The sequence below is a fragment of the Dipodomys merriami genome, unplaced genomic scaffold (genome assembly GCF_024711535.1).
Source record: "Dipodomys merriami isolate MVZ:Mamm:240054 unplaced genomic scaffold, mDipMer1.0.p SCAF_163, whole genome shotgun sequence".
Lineage (NCBI taxonomy): Eukaryota > Metazoa > Chordata > Mammalia > Rodentia > Heteromyidae > Dipodomys > Dipodomys merriami.
The window spans coordinates 154,606-168,829 of record NW_027202971.1 but is presented as its reverse complement, the minus strand read 5'-3'; the positions used below and the strand labels follow the sequence as shown (position 1 = coordinate 168,829).

The window sequence follows — 14,224 nt, the reverse complement described above, 5'->3', positions numbered from 1 at the left end:
ACGACTGGACGCCCCCCCCCCCAAAAAAAAGAGATTCCTAGATGTTGATACTATCAGCCAAATCTCGTCATCTCCTACCCTTCTGGAAGAATAACAGTGAAATAAACACATGAAGTCAGACAACATGAAGTCAGAGTCTCATTCAGTGTTTTATACAATTTTTATACTTATGAAATAGTAATACAGTACTGTATATTTCCAACATCAAATACCTTTACTAATAGAGCAGTATGGTAAACTTGTAGATTCCAAGGGATATCTTCTGCTTTCTACAAATGAGAATGATAAATGAAACCAACATTAAATAAAATACTCTTATGAAGTATATAGACTTCGATAGTTAAGTATTGTGCTACTATCAGTTTAACAACCAGTAAAAATATTGTACTATTATCATAGATGATTCTAAAACTGCTTCTCTCTCTTTCTCTTTTCGTTTTTTGGCAGTGCTAGTTTGAACTCATGACCTCCTGCTCTCTAGGCAGATGCTCTACCCTTTGAAGCCATGCCCTCAGACTATTGCTTTTGTTATTTTTATTTTTGCTTTTGTTATTTTTAGAATAAAGTCCCAGGACAGCCTAGACTGTGATTCACCTATTTATGCTTCTTAGGTATGTAGGATGACAGGTACACATTACTATACCCAGTTTTACATCTGGGCTATATGCCCAGACTAACCTTGAACTATGTATGATCCTTCAGTTCATCTCCTGACTAGCTAGGATTATAGAAGTGAACTACTGGCACCTGAATGCTCTGGTTATTTTTAAGATAGGGTCTCATTTTGTCCAGGCTAGTCTGCACTTCAATACTATTTATGCTTTCTGCTGTAGCTAGGATGACAGGCCAGGCCCAAGGGGTCTTGTAAAACTTTAATCTTGTCAACTTCAACCTCCTACATAAGTGGGATGACAGATGCATACTGAGTCCTGCTATTGGTTGAGAAAGGGACTGGGGGAAGGTGTCTGTGTAAACTTTTCACCAGGGCTGGCCTCGAGCTATGATCCTCTCATCTGTTGAGTAGCTGGGATTACAGGTATGAGCCACAGGGCTTGGCTCATACTGCTGCTTTATGTTGTGTGTCGTTCTAGTGTAAACCTCTACAGTTTAAATTTCTATAAAGAGAAAATGCATAGAAAACAATGAGACAAATGAAGACTCACCTGTGAGAGGCACCAGGGTTGAAATAAACTCATAAATAAGGGGTAGCACCACCTGTGCTTCAAGAACAATGCCATCTTCATTGAAGAAGTCACTGTAAGACCACTCTTCATATGGATCCTTATGAGTTCCAAAAGAAGTCTAAATACCAAATCAAACAGAGAAGACAGGAGTGCACTTCCAAACAGGTGCCATTTTCACAGAGCAGACATAGATGGATGCGAGCCAAATAGCTTCCATAGTCAATGCACCTATATACAGCTGGTATAGATTCTACCAACTGTAAATCTGAGTTATTCAGAAGAAATCAAACTGTACATACTTTATTATTTTGATCATTTCCTCCAGAGGTGGGGAACCTTTTTTTTTTGCCTGGAACCATTTGGATATTTATAACATCATTTGAGGGCCATAAAAAATTTTCACATTGGCATACAGCCATAGGCAGCCAATGAGAAGCTACGTGTCTGTCCTGTCATATACCAATGACTTCAGGGGCTTTATATAGATTGTAGGTAGGCTGTTCTCTACTCCTGCAAACAAATATATTTTAACAACTACATATATAGCATTGAAACTGCATCAGGCATCACAAGTAATCTAGAAATGGTCAAAGTATATGAGAATATGTATGTAGGTTATATGCAAACACTATACAATTTTAGATAAGACATTCAGATAAGACATCCATAGATTTTGGTTTCTGCAAGGGGGCCCTGGAAACAAGTTCCTCTTTGGATACTAAGGCGACAATTGTATTCTGTTTTCTCTGACCTATGTCTTATGCAGGTATTGGGGCTCGAACTCAAGGCATGGGCATTGTTCCTTAATTTTTGCTCAAGGCTGGTTATTCTACTACTTGAGCACACCTCCACTTCCAGCTTTTTGCTGATTAACTGGAGATGAGAGTCTTATGGAAAGTTGGGCACTGGTGGCTCATGTCTATAATCCTAACTACTCAGGAGGCTGAGACCTGAGGATCATGGTTCAAAGCCAGCGAGGGCAGAGAGACTCATCTCCAATTAACCACTGAAAAAACAAAAGTGGTATTCAAAGTGATAGAGCACTAGCTTTGAGCAAAAAGAACTCAGGGATGGTGCCCAGGCCCAGAGTTCAAGCCTCACAACTCACAAAAAAAGTCTTATGGAGCTGGGCACAGGAGGCTCATGCCTACAATCCTAGCTACTCAGGAAGTTGAAATCTGAGGACCAGGGCTGGGAAGGTGGCTCAGTGGTAGAGTGCTTGCCTTGCATGAATGAGGCCCTGGGTTCGATTCCTCAGCACCACATAAGCAAAAAGAAAAAAACCGGAAGTGGCGCTGTGGCTCAAGTGGTAGAGCGCTAGCCTTGAGCTGAAGAGCTGAGGGACAGCGCCCAGGCCCAGAGTTCAGGCCCCACGACCAGACCAAAAAAAAAAAAAAAAAGAAATCTGAGGACCATGGTTTGAAGCCAGTCTGGGCAGGAAAGTCTATAAGATTCTTATCTCAAATTACTTACCTAAAAACCACAAGTAGGGCTGGGAAGGTGGCTCAGTGGTAGAGTGCTTGCCTCACATGCATGAGGCCCTGGGTTTGATTCCTGAGCACCACATAAAAAACAGAAAAAGGGCTGGGAAGGTGGCTCAATGGTAGAGCGCTTGCCTTGCATGCATGAGGCCCTAGGTTTGATTCCTCAGCACCACATAAGCAGAAAAAAAAAAAAAGCCGGAAGTGGTGCTATGGCTTAAGTGGTAGTGTGCTAGCATTGAGCTGAAGAACTGAGGGACAGCGCCCAGGCCCACAGTTCAGGTCCCTCGACCGGACCCCCCCACAAAAAAAACAAAAAAAAAAAAAGAAAAATCTGGAAGTGGTGCTGTGACTCAAGTGGTAGAGCACTAGCATTGCGCTGAAGAACTGAGGGACAGCGCCCAGGCCCACAGTTCAGGCCCCACGACCGGACCCCCCCCACAAAAAAACAAAAAAAAACCAGAAAAATCTGGAAGTGCTGCTGTGACTCAAGTGGTAGAGCACTAGCCTTGAGCTGAAGAGCTGAGGGACAGCACCTAGGCCCAGAATTCAAGCCCCATAACCAACCAAAAAAACTCCAAAACAACAACAAAAACCACAAGTAGAGCTATAGCTCCAAGTGGTAGAATGCTAGCCTTGAGTAAAAACTCTCAGGGACAGTGCCAAGAAGCTGAGTTCAAGCCTTATGAGCATAAAAAAGAAAAAAGAAAAGAAGAAGCCAGGCGCTGGTGGCTCACGCCTGTAATCCTAGCTACTCAGGAGGCTGAGATCTGAGGATCAAGGTTCAAAGCCAGCCTGGGCAATAAAGTCCGGGCAGTAAAGTCCATGAGACTCTCATCTCCAATAAAAAAAAAAAAAAAAAGAGGAGTATTACAGATTTGTCTGTCTGGCTTTGAACTGAGATCCTCAGATCTCAGGTTCCTGAGTAGCTAGGCTTACAGACTTGAGCCCCAAGCGCCTAGCTTGGAACTCATAATCCTTCTGTCACCACCTCCTGAGTGTCAGAATTGCAGGCATTTATCACCATGCCTGGATTTCAAAAGTGGCACTTCAAATTTTACTCTAACAGAAGGACAATGTTCAGAGTCCTCAATGTTCAAAAGATGGTACACATGAAAGCCAGTAAGTGTGACTGGAAAAGAGGCAGCTTCGTGCCCTCTGATGTTCTAGTGGAGAATAAAAAAATGTTAAGTGGTAGATGCAGGATTTTTGAAGCTCATGAACATAATGAGATGGCAGGAAAAAGGACTCACAAATGACTTACTTTCATTAGCACTCCACAGTTATCCATCTGGCATTGTCTGGAAAGTTCCACAGCAGTGAGAGTGTATTTACACAGTTCTAGCACATCTAATAAAAAATCTGAGAAGGGGAGAAAACCCAGCAAACTGTTTTACATCTTTACAATAATGAAAACAACTCCCCTAATTTTTGTTTTTTGTAATTACCACCTACAATTCTAAGAAAGTCACACAGTAGACTGAAAGGTTTCCACAGACTATTCTAAATGCAGTTCAAGTTTTTTCTGAAGCTTGGCTTAAAAGTTTGGTTAGCTATGAGGAGGCAAGGAATCTCAGAATCCTACAAAAGTAAAGATGGTCAAGTCAGAAATGCCATTGTTGATCTGTTTTCTACTTGCTACATAGCCCAGGCTGGCTTTGAACTCACAAACCACCTACTTCAGCCTCCTCAGTACTGGGATTACAGAAGTGGGCTACCACAACTGGCTTTTAATATTTAAAATATCAACTCCTATAAGAAGGAGATGTATTGTAATACTATGTTGTTACTATCCAGCATTTGGGAGACATGAACACCACAAGCCAGAGACCATGAGAGATTTCTAAATCTTGTCACCTGGACTGCAGATGGTGGCCGCTTGGCATGCGAGACCATGAATCTCAGTGGGAAGATTCAGTTCCACAGGAGCTGTCATGGGGACATCATTAGCCAACATCTCACAAAGCTTCTGACAGGTCAGAAACAGCAATTTTCCAGTGTCAGCATTGCAGTGATACTTAACTAAGTCTCTGTGGAGAAAAACAAGTGTGGATAACTAGAAAACTCAAAAAGCAGGTATGCTTATCTTTTTTGTGTTTTGTTTTTACAGTTTGCATTCAAGGCCTGATACTTCCAAGCAAGCACTCTATATTTCTACCACTTGGGACAAAAACTTACAATACACATCTGACTTTTTTGTTTTGTTTGAGATCGGGACTTGAACTTGATATATGAGGGTTTTTTGTTTTTGTTTTTGTCAGTCGTGGAGCTTGAACCCTGAGCCTGAGCCCTTTAGCTCACCGTGAGTGCTCTACCACTTGAGCCACAGCGCCACTTCACGTTTTCTGTTGTTTAATTGGAGATAAGAGTCTCATGGACTTTCCTGTCTGGGCTGGCTTTGAACCACGATCCTCAGTTCTCAACCTCTTGAGTAGCTAGTATTACACTCGGGAGCCACTGGTGCCTGGCTCGGTATATGAGGTGTTTTTTTTTTGTCACTGGTTAGTGCTCTTCCATCTGAGCCAGGCCTCCAACCTACCACATTTGACTTTTTTGTATGAGTATCTAAACTACTACCATCAACAAATAGAGTATGTTAAGCTGGGCAAGGTGGCTCACGCCTGTAATCCTAGCTACTCAGGAGGTTGAGATCTGAGGATTACAGTTGAAAGCCAGCCCCGGCAGGAAAGTCCATCAGATTCAGATCTACAATAAACTACTAGAAAACCGGAAGTGGCAGTGGCGCTGTGGCTCAAGCGGTAGAACACTTGCCTTGAGCTGAAGAGTGCAGGGACAATGCCCAAGCCCAGAGTTCAAGCACCACAACCAACAAAAAAAAAAAATAAACAACACAAGCAGAGTATCTTTTTTTTTTTAATGCCAGTACTAGGCCACAGATCCACTTCTGGTTTTAAAAATGGAGCACACAGTCGGGCACTGGTGGTTCACACCAGTAATCCTAGCTACTCAGGAGGGTGAGATCTGAGGATCACGTTTCAAAATCAGCCTGGGCAGGAAAGTCCGTGAGACTCTTCTCTACAATAAACCACCAGAAAACCAGAAATGGCACTGTGGCTCAAGCGGTAGAGCTCTCCCCTTGAGCTGAAGAGTGCAGGGACAGTGCCTAAGCCCAGAGTTCAAGCCCCACGACCTACAAAAAAAAAAAAAAAAAAAAAGAAGCACAGTATATGTCATGGAAACATTGTTAAGACTAACCAGGCACCAGTGGCTTAGCACTATAATCCTAGCTCCTCAGGAGGCTGATATCTGAGAGTCACAGTTCAAAGCCAGCCTGGGCAGACAATTTCTCAAGACTCTTATCTTCAATTAACAAGCAAAAAGCTGTAAGTGGAACAGTGCCTCAAGTGGTGGAGTACTAGCCTTGAGCAAAAAGTTAAAGAATAGCTCCCATGGCCTGAGTTCAAGCCTCAGTACTCTCACAAAACAACAACAAAACCAGTATTCCTGGCTCTACGCTTATCACTGAAGAAATAAAACACATACTGCTTTCAGAGAAACTGAATGACTGAAGTCGCCAGTGTTACCTGCATTTGCTCAGTGCTGTCCCAACTTTTCCATCTTTCAGGGCTCTCAGCACTAGCTCTGATTCTAGTTCTTGGGCAGACATCTGCAGGGCTAGTGCCTGTCTGTGCAGCTTTGACTGGGTGTTCAGGCCTGGCCCTTGGGTGGCTTTGGGCCCTAAGGTGCTTTTAATTTTGTTCTCCTGGGCATCTTGGTGAGCTTTAATGTGCTGTTCACAAAGATCTGCTACCAGGGCACGGTTGCTATAATCTTCAAATGGAAGAAAGACCTCGAAGTTCTCCTGCACCAAGGTAAGGAAGACAAAGTCGTAAGTCTTAAAAAAAAAAAAAATCATCCTTGGGATCCAACCCTTTTTAACCACACCTGCCTCAGAGATTACTCACTTGTAAATTAAGAAGTCAATATTTCTTAATTCAAAATCTATTAAAATAAGAATAATATGCAAAATCTGGAAAAATAGGAAAACTATCACTATAAACCAGGGTTTCTCAATTTCAGCTGTACTGACATTTGTGATCAATAATTCTGAGTTATGGGGAAACCTGAACATAAAAGAGGAGTGAAGCAACAGGCTGGGCAATTCTAATGGGTTGAAGAATGCATCTTTGCTCTCTTATGTAACTTCTGGTTAGCTCCTCACTCTAGACTATAAAGATTTATTTCCTTACTTCTATTAAAATCTCATTAATGGGGCTGGGAAGGTGGCTCAGTGGTAGAGCGCTTGCGTTGCATACATGAGGCCCTGGGTTCGATTCCTCAGCACCACATAAGCAAAAAGAAAAAAGCCGGAAGTGGCGCTGTGGCTCAAGTGGTAGAGTGCTAGCCTTGAGCTGAAGAGCTGAGGGACAGCGCCCAGGCCCAGAGTTCAGGCCCCATGACAGGACCCAAAAAAAAATAAAAATAAAATCTCATTGAAGTGCAGAAGTAGGCCACCAGTACCCAGCTGCTTTATTTTTTTATTTTTTGTTGGTTGTGGGGCCTGAACTCTGGGCCTGGGCGCTGTCCCTCAGCTCTTCGGCTCCAGGCTAGCACTCTACTACTTGAGCCACAGCGCCACTTCCGGCTTTTTCTGCTTATGTAGTGCTGAGAAATGGAACCCAGGACCTCATGCATGCAAGGCAAGCCCTCTACCACTGAGCCACCTTCCCAGCCATGCTTTTTTAATCTTTAACAACCTCATTTTAAGAAATAAGGGCTGGGAAGGTGGCTCAGTGGTAGAGCACTTGCCTTGCATGTGAGGCCCTGGGTTTGATTCCTCAGCACCACATAAGCAAAAAGAAAAAAGCCGGAAGTGGCACTGTGGCTCAAGTGGTAGAGCGCTAGCCTTGAGGTGAAGAACTGAGGGACAGCGCCCAGGCCCAGAGTTCAGGCCCCATGACTGATATCCCCCCCCCCCCAAAAAAAAGAAATAGTAGTAGCACATTAAGCAAGGGTGCTGAAGTCATGCATAACGGGTATCTTTAGTGCTGAAGTCATGCATAACAGGTATCTTTAGTGGAGGCAATGACTGTTGTAAGCCTGGGGCAATGTAATAAAGGTTCCTAAGTTCAATGTTTCTCATTTATAGAAGGAGAACAACCTCTCAGGCTGAAGCGAGGGTGGTGGACACACACCAGACCTCGCTCAATAGTGTTCACTCAATGGTGGTTAGATAAATAGAGATCTCACTGTTTAAGAAATCAGAGCCTTAAAATAACTGCAACTTTCAAACTTAAGAAAAACATGGAGAAAGGAACTCAGTCACACTCCTGGAGCCTTTCATGAAGACAGCGGTTCTCTCTCATACTTTATAGACATGGGACTCTTTTACGATGTCCTCCGTTGCACAATTTCACATAAAGGCAATGGCGAGGACAGAACATTAAAGGGAACTGGTGGAAGACAGGATGGGGAGCCAAGGTCAAATAGCCACAGTTTCTGCTTGGAATGGGGAAAGCAATAGAGGTGATGGGTATGTATTGTGAATGTTAATTATTGAATTAATACTACTGAATTGCATATAGAAATATTGTTAAAATTAGTAACAATATCATACATAACTTCTTAAAATTTTTCTTTTTCTTTTTTTGCCAGTCCTGAGGCTTGAGCTCAGGACCTGGGTGCTGTCTCTAAATTTCTTTTGCCCAAGGCTAGCACTCTACCACATGAGCTACAGTGCCACTTCTGGCCTTTTGTTTATGTGGTACTGAGGAATCAAACGCAGGGCTTCATGCATGTTAGGCAAGCAGTCTACCACCAAGCTACATTCCCAGCCCAACTTCTTACGATTTTTAAAAACCAATACTAGAATGTACCAAAGTCATTGAATGGATGAACCATATAGTATATGAATTGTCATATCAATAAGTTGTTGAGAAGAAAAGAACCAGAAGATAGTGTCTAGAGGCGGCTGGTGTGGAACATGTAGGTTAACTGCACTTACAGGCACTGCTGCTCAGCATCATTACCTGTAAACCAGCAACCACTTTAAACAGTTTCAAGACTTCTTCACACTCATCCTTCTTCTGTAGATTGTCTGTAATTAAAATTTTGAAATTTACAGCAGCTATACATACTTCCACATGCTACTGTGTGCATGTCATCCCCGAATATCCTGTTTGTTGTTGTATTAGGGAAGGCAGTACCATTGGGAGGTAAGTGGCAGAGCCTTCCTGAATGAATGAACCCTTTCAAGGACTAAGGGTTGTTGTTGGAGCGTGTATGTTATAAAAGTGATCTCTCTCTAGCACTTGCTCTAGCTTGGTCTGTCTCGATGTGGGATGCCCTCTGTTGCGTTATGAGGGCCTTAGCAGGGCTGGAAGTGTGGCTCAGCTAGTAGAGCATTTGCCTGGCAAGTTCAAGGCCTCAAGTTCAAACTTCAGTACTGTCAAAAATGAAAAGAAGGCCTTCAGAAGGAAGCCTCTTCAGAACTGTGAGTTAAATAACACTAAATAAAAAACTAAATTTAAAGCTAAATACAACTGTAAGCTCTCTCCTTATTATCTGATCTTAGAAATTTTATTACTGAGGCTGAGAAGGTGGCTCAGTGGTAGAGTGCTTGCCTCACATGCATGAGGTCCTGGGTTCGATTCCTCAGCACCACATAAACAGGAAAAGCTGGAAGTGGTGCTGTGGCTCAAGTGGTAGAGCGCTAGCCTTGAGCTGAAGAGCTGAGAGCTGAGAGACAGTGCCCAGGCCCAGAGTTCAAGCCACAGGACCAACAACAACAAAAACAAAAAGTAACTTCTTTTCCCCCATAGTTACTTCTTTAACTGCTTCTAAGTTTAAATGGGTTTACCTGCTCTATCTAGTTGCCTATAACCAACTGAAATGTGAGAAAAATGAACAATAAGTTCAGATTATCAAAGAAGTCTGGGAAAGCACTGAGCAGCTTATTGAAGCAAATTAAAAAAAAAAGTTGATTTGACATGCTTCTCTTCTCATACTATCCATTTAAAAAATATGTCAAGAAAAGCAGAAAAATGGGTAATATTATTAAAGACATTCAAAGCCAAGACAACCATAGGTATGATATTAGCTGTCACTCGTGGGACCCGTCTGAAAAGGTTGAGCTTTGGAACAAAACCCAGATGAAGAACAGAGGCAGATGCTACCTTTTTGAATGTTGTAAAGTATTTTTAGAATGTCTACTGCTGTCTTCGCCACAGACATTCTCCAGGCCTTCTCCTAAAATAAAGATGCAAAAGAATAAAGATGCAAAATGAGATATGCTTCTTTTACTGAATATCTCAGTAGGACATAGACAAACATAAAAAAAACCATAGGGCAGGGCACTGGTGGCTCACGCCTGTAATCCTAGCTACTCAGGAGGCTGAGATCTGAGGATCATGGTTCAAAGCCAGCCCGGGCAGGAAAGACTGTGAGACTCCTATCTCCAATAAACTACCAGAAAACTGGAAGTGGCGCTGTAGCTCAAGTGGTAGAGTGCTCGCCTTGAGCTGAAGAGCTGAAGGACAGCGCCCAGGCCCAGAGTTCAAGCCCCACGACCGACAAAAACAAAACAAAACAAAAAAAAAAAAACAAAACCATAGGACCACCAGCTTGGAGTATAGTTCAGTGGTAGTGTGTTTTTCTGGCATACATGAGGCCCTGGGTTCCCCTCCCAGTAGCACAACCAAACCCAACCCAACCAGATGAAACAAACCAGTACCAAGGATTCAGAAAAACAAAAACAATGACAAACAACAACAAGAGCAGAGTTGAAAAATTAAAGGTATAGGTTAGCAATAGTTAGAAAAGCTACAAAAGGGCTAATAAGTAAGTCTTATATAGGCTAAACATGAATAAAGCTAGTTACTACACTATGATGAACATTTTCTCTCTCTCCCCCCCCCCTCTTTCTTTTTTTTTTTTTTTTTTTGGGGGGGGTCCAGTCTGGGCCTGGGTGCTCTCCCTCAGCTCTTCAGCTCAAGGCTAGCACTCTACCACTTGAGCCATAGCGCCACTTCCGGCTTTTTTTTCTTTTTGCTTATGTGGTGTTGAGGAATTGAACCCAGGGCCTCATGCATGCAAGGCAAGCGCTCTACCACTGAGACACCTTCCTAGCCCCTCTTTTTCTTTTTTGTTGGTTGTGGGGCTTGAACTCTGGGCCTGGATGCTGACTCTCAGCTCTTCAGCTCAAGGCTAGCACTCTACCACTTGAGCCATAGTGTCACTTCCAGTTTTCTGGTGGTTTATTGGAGATAAGAGTCTCATGGTCTTTCCTGTCCAGGCTGGCTTTGAACCGAGATCCTCAGAGCCCAGCTTCCTGAATAGCTAGGATTACAGGTGTGAGCTACCGGTGCCCAGCCAGATTTATTCTCTATCAGGCTATTTATTCCAAACATTTGGAAATGTTCTTAGGAAAAGTTAGAAGGAACAAAAAAGAAGTCTACTAAGTAATCACTACAGTATTTCTTCTAGTGATTAATTAAAATGATTTGATAAAGTGCTAATTCCAGCAAGATTAATTAAAATAATTCAGTAAAGTGACAATTCCAGGGAGTCGAGAGGTAGAGATCAAGAGGATCAGACTTTTCTTTTAGATTTTGACAACAATTTATTAAAAAGAATTAAAGTTTATTTAGATTTAAATGTGTAACTAGTATTGTTTGTTGTTGAAAATGAGTAAATGAGTTTACTTCATGTAAGAAAGTTGAAGTTCCAGTAAGCACATCAATGATTTATTATTTTAAAAGCATTATATATTATTTTGAACTTATATAGTGCCCTCAAAGTATTTGTCCCTTGAAATAGTAGTCTAGATTTCACTCAACTCAACACTAAATGATGGCTTGAGATGTGAAAGTATGTCTAGATTGATATATTTTGGAAACCATGCATATTCAACAAGGTAATAACTTTATGTATGATGATCATATCCATTTCTCAAAGGAATACAAGTGCAAAGTGCTCATTTTTAAATTTCCACCCACTAGTGAGTCAGAGTATGCAGGAGATAGTGATAGTTCCAGTTTTAAAACCAGAGTAATATATGATTTATAGGTTTGAATTCTGTTACTGACTGATGTGAATTTCAAAAAGAATTTGTCAATTCCCATTTCTACTCTTTAGGCTGAGGCAGGATCATAAATTCAAGGGCAGCAGAAGCTATAGCAATACCCTGAGCATAGAGAGGAGTGTCCACTGGTCCAAGCCCTGGACTCTGGGATTTTTTTTGTTATTGGTGGTGGTCGTCGTGGGACTTGAACTCTGGGCCTGGGGGGGATCAGACATTTTGCCCAGGCTCAAACCACGATCCTCAGATCTCAACCTCCTAAGTAGCTAGGATTACAAGTGTGCCCTATAGTGAAGGCATTATGAAGAACCCTTTTATATTCAACAGCTACTCCAATTCCTTTAGCTTGCAGATCTTGGTTATTCAGTGTGGGCTAATTCAACTGCTCCAAAGCAGCCATAGCTGCATTTCTCCTAGGTCATAAATGACACAGGAATGGTCACATGAGGCCACTCTGCCAGTGATAAGGACAGAGCTTTATGTAAGTCTACCCTTTTCCATCCATAAAAACTGGGTTTGTTTATTAATTAAAGTAATTATTTTGAGCCAGGTTGTATTTTTATATAACCCAGATTGGCCTGGGGCTCACGAACTGGCTTCCTCTGCTGCCAGAGTGCTGAGATTACATGCGTGTGCCATCAGTACAACTTACTTAGTAAAACTCTCACCTCTTTAGAATCGTCTGGTTCTTCTTGCAATGCCTGACGAGCCCAGATGACAACTCTCTCAGCAGCTCTCTCAGCTTCAGAGGGTGGCAGGGACCGCAACAGGAGGACAGAGTCTTCACCCTGTGAACAGAGTCAGAAGGGAAGATGGAACAACCATTCTATGCAGAGGACAGTGGACATACCTCCTCCTTTCCAACATGAAGAGGAAGGGACAGACAGCAGTAAGGGCTGGGGATGTAGAGCTTAGTGGTAAGACCACTTGCCTAGCATGTGCACTGCCCTGGATTCGATCACTATCTCTGGTTTGTAACAACAACAAATATCAATCATCTAGCATGAATGAGGACCTAGATTCAATCTCTTGTGCCCAATCATTCAGAAAAAGAGAGAGAGAAGGAGAGTGAGAGAGAAAACATGAAATAGCATTTTGAAAAATAGAATATAGTCAATTTTTAAAAAAAATCTGAGACTGGAGAATGGGGATTTAGCTTTGTGGAAGAGCACTTGCCTGGCAAGTGCAAGGCCCTCAGTTCATTCCTCAGTTTTGAAAACAAACAAACAAACAAACTGGGACTGAAAATATGGCTCAGTAGTTGAGCTCTTGCCTAGCAAGCATGATGTTCTGAGTTGAAAACACAGCAGTGTCAAATAAATATGTAAAAAAATTAAATAGGGCTGGGAAGGTGGCTCAGTGGTAGAGCGCTTGCTTGCATGCTCAAGGCCCTGGATTCGATTCCTCAGCACCACATAAGCAAAAAGAAAAAAGCCGGAAGTGGCGCTGTAGCTCAAGTGGTAGAGCGCTAGCCTTGAGCTGAAGAGCTGAGGGACAGCGCCCAGGCCCAGAGTTCAGGCCCCACGACCGGACCCAAAAAAATAAAATAAAATAAAATAAATAAATAAAACAAATAAGCAAAAAAACCCCTAACCCTATGAAACTTCTATTTCGATGACAACAATACAGAAACTAAATTTAAAATACAGTCATAGGTACTAATGATCAGCTTACTTCTTGAGCATTCCTCAGGTTATGAATATGTAAAATAAAAGCCATTTACAAATACAAAAAAGGTATCTGTAGGGTTACAGTTCAGTGGTAGAGCATGTGTTAGCATGCACAAGGCTCTGGCTTCCTGTATCCAAAAACTGAAAAACCAGGTACAAGCCAGTAATCGCAAGGCTCTAATTGTAAGCCTATAATCCTAGCTATCCGGGAGGCAGAGATGGATGTTTGAAGTTCATAAGACTCCAGATCAACCAATGGTTCAGCAAAGTGGTTTCCAGCTACAGGGGAAGCACAAGTAGAAGGATGCCGGCCTGCATGCATGCTAGGCAAACACTCTACCACTAAGCCAAATTCCCAGCCCCACATTTGAATTTTTTGTTGTTGTTGGTCATGAGGCCTGAACTCTGGGCCTTGGGCGCTGTCCCTCAGCTCTTCAGCTCAAGGCTAGTGCTCTACCATTTGAGCCACAGTGCCACTTCTGGCCTTTTCTGCTTTATGTGGTGCTGAGGAATTGAACCCAGGGCCTCATGCATGCAAGGCAAGCGCTCTACCACTGAGGCACCTTCCCAGCCCACATTTGATGTTTTTATGTTGATATTTATTTTGTAAAAATCAGTTTGGCTCATATGATCGAATTTTATTTTTTAAGGATGTAGTTAGCAAAGATCTCTACAAAACAACATAAAACTTTCATACCTGTTCTCTATCAATCAGATCGATCATTCTTAGACTATAGACCTCATCGGCAGACAACATGTACCCTTGAGCCACCTTTAATGCATCTTCTAAGGAGGATGAAACATCTTGCTTGAGAATATATCTGATCACCCTCTGAAACACATGGCATG

The 14,224-nt window shown here is 42.4% G+C and overlaps 1 protein-coding gene across 3 annotated transcripts in view; it reads right to left on the bottom strand.

Annotated features, from left to right (window-relative positions):
* The window catches only part of Kntc1 (kinetochore associated 1), a 79,571-nt gene that overhangs the window by 31,260 nt on the left and 34,087 nt on the right, over window positions 1–14,224 (bottom strand). For all 3 annotated transcript variants that reach the window (XM_070024798.1, XM_070024797.1, XM_070024796.1), the window contains exons 30-38: window positions 14,073–14,207; window positions 12,374–12,493; window positions 9,802–9,874; window positions 8,656–8,723; window positions 6,211–6,488; window positions 4,523–4,695; window positions 3,930–4,027; window positions 1,164–1,302; window positions 213–269 (exon numbers count right to left, since the gene is read on the bottom strand). In XM_070024798.1, coding sequence (XP_069880899.1) covers window positions 213–269; window positions 1,164–1,302; window positions 3,930–4,027; window positions 4,523–4,695; window positions 6,211–6,488; window positions 8,656–8,723; window positions 9,802–9,874; window positions 12,374–12,493; window positions 14,073–14,207 — 1,141 coding nt within the window. The remainder of the gene's footprint in view (window positions 1–212; window positions 270–1,163; window positions 1,303–3,929; window positions 4,028–4,522; window positions 4,696–6,210; window positions 6,489–8,655; window positions 8,724–9,801; window positions 9,875–12,373; window positions 12,494–14,072; window positions 14,208–14,224) is intronic.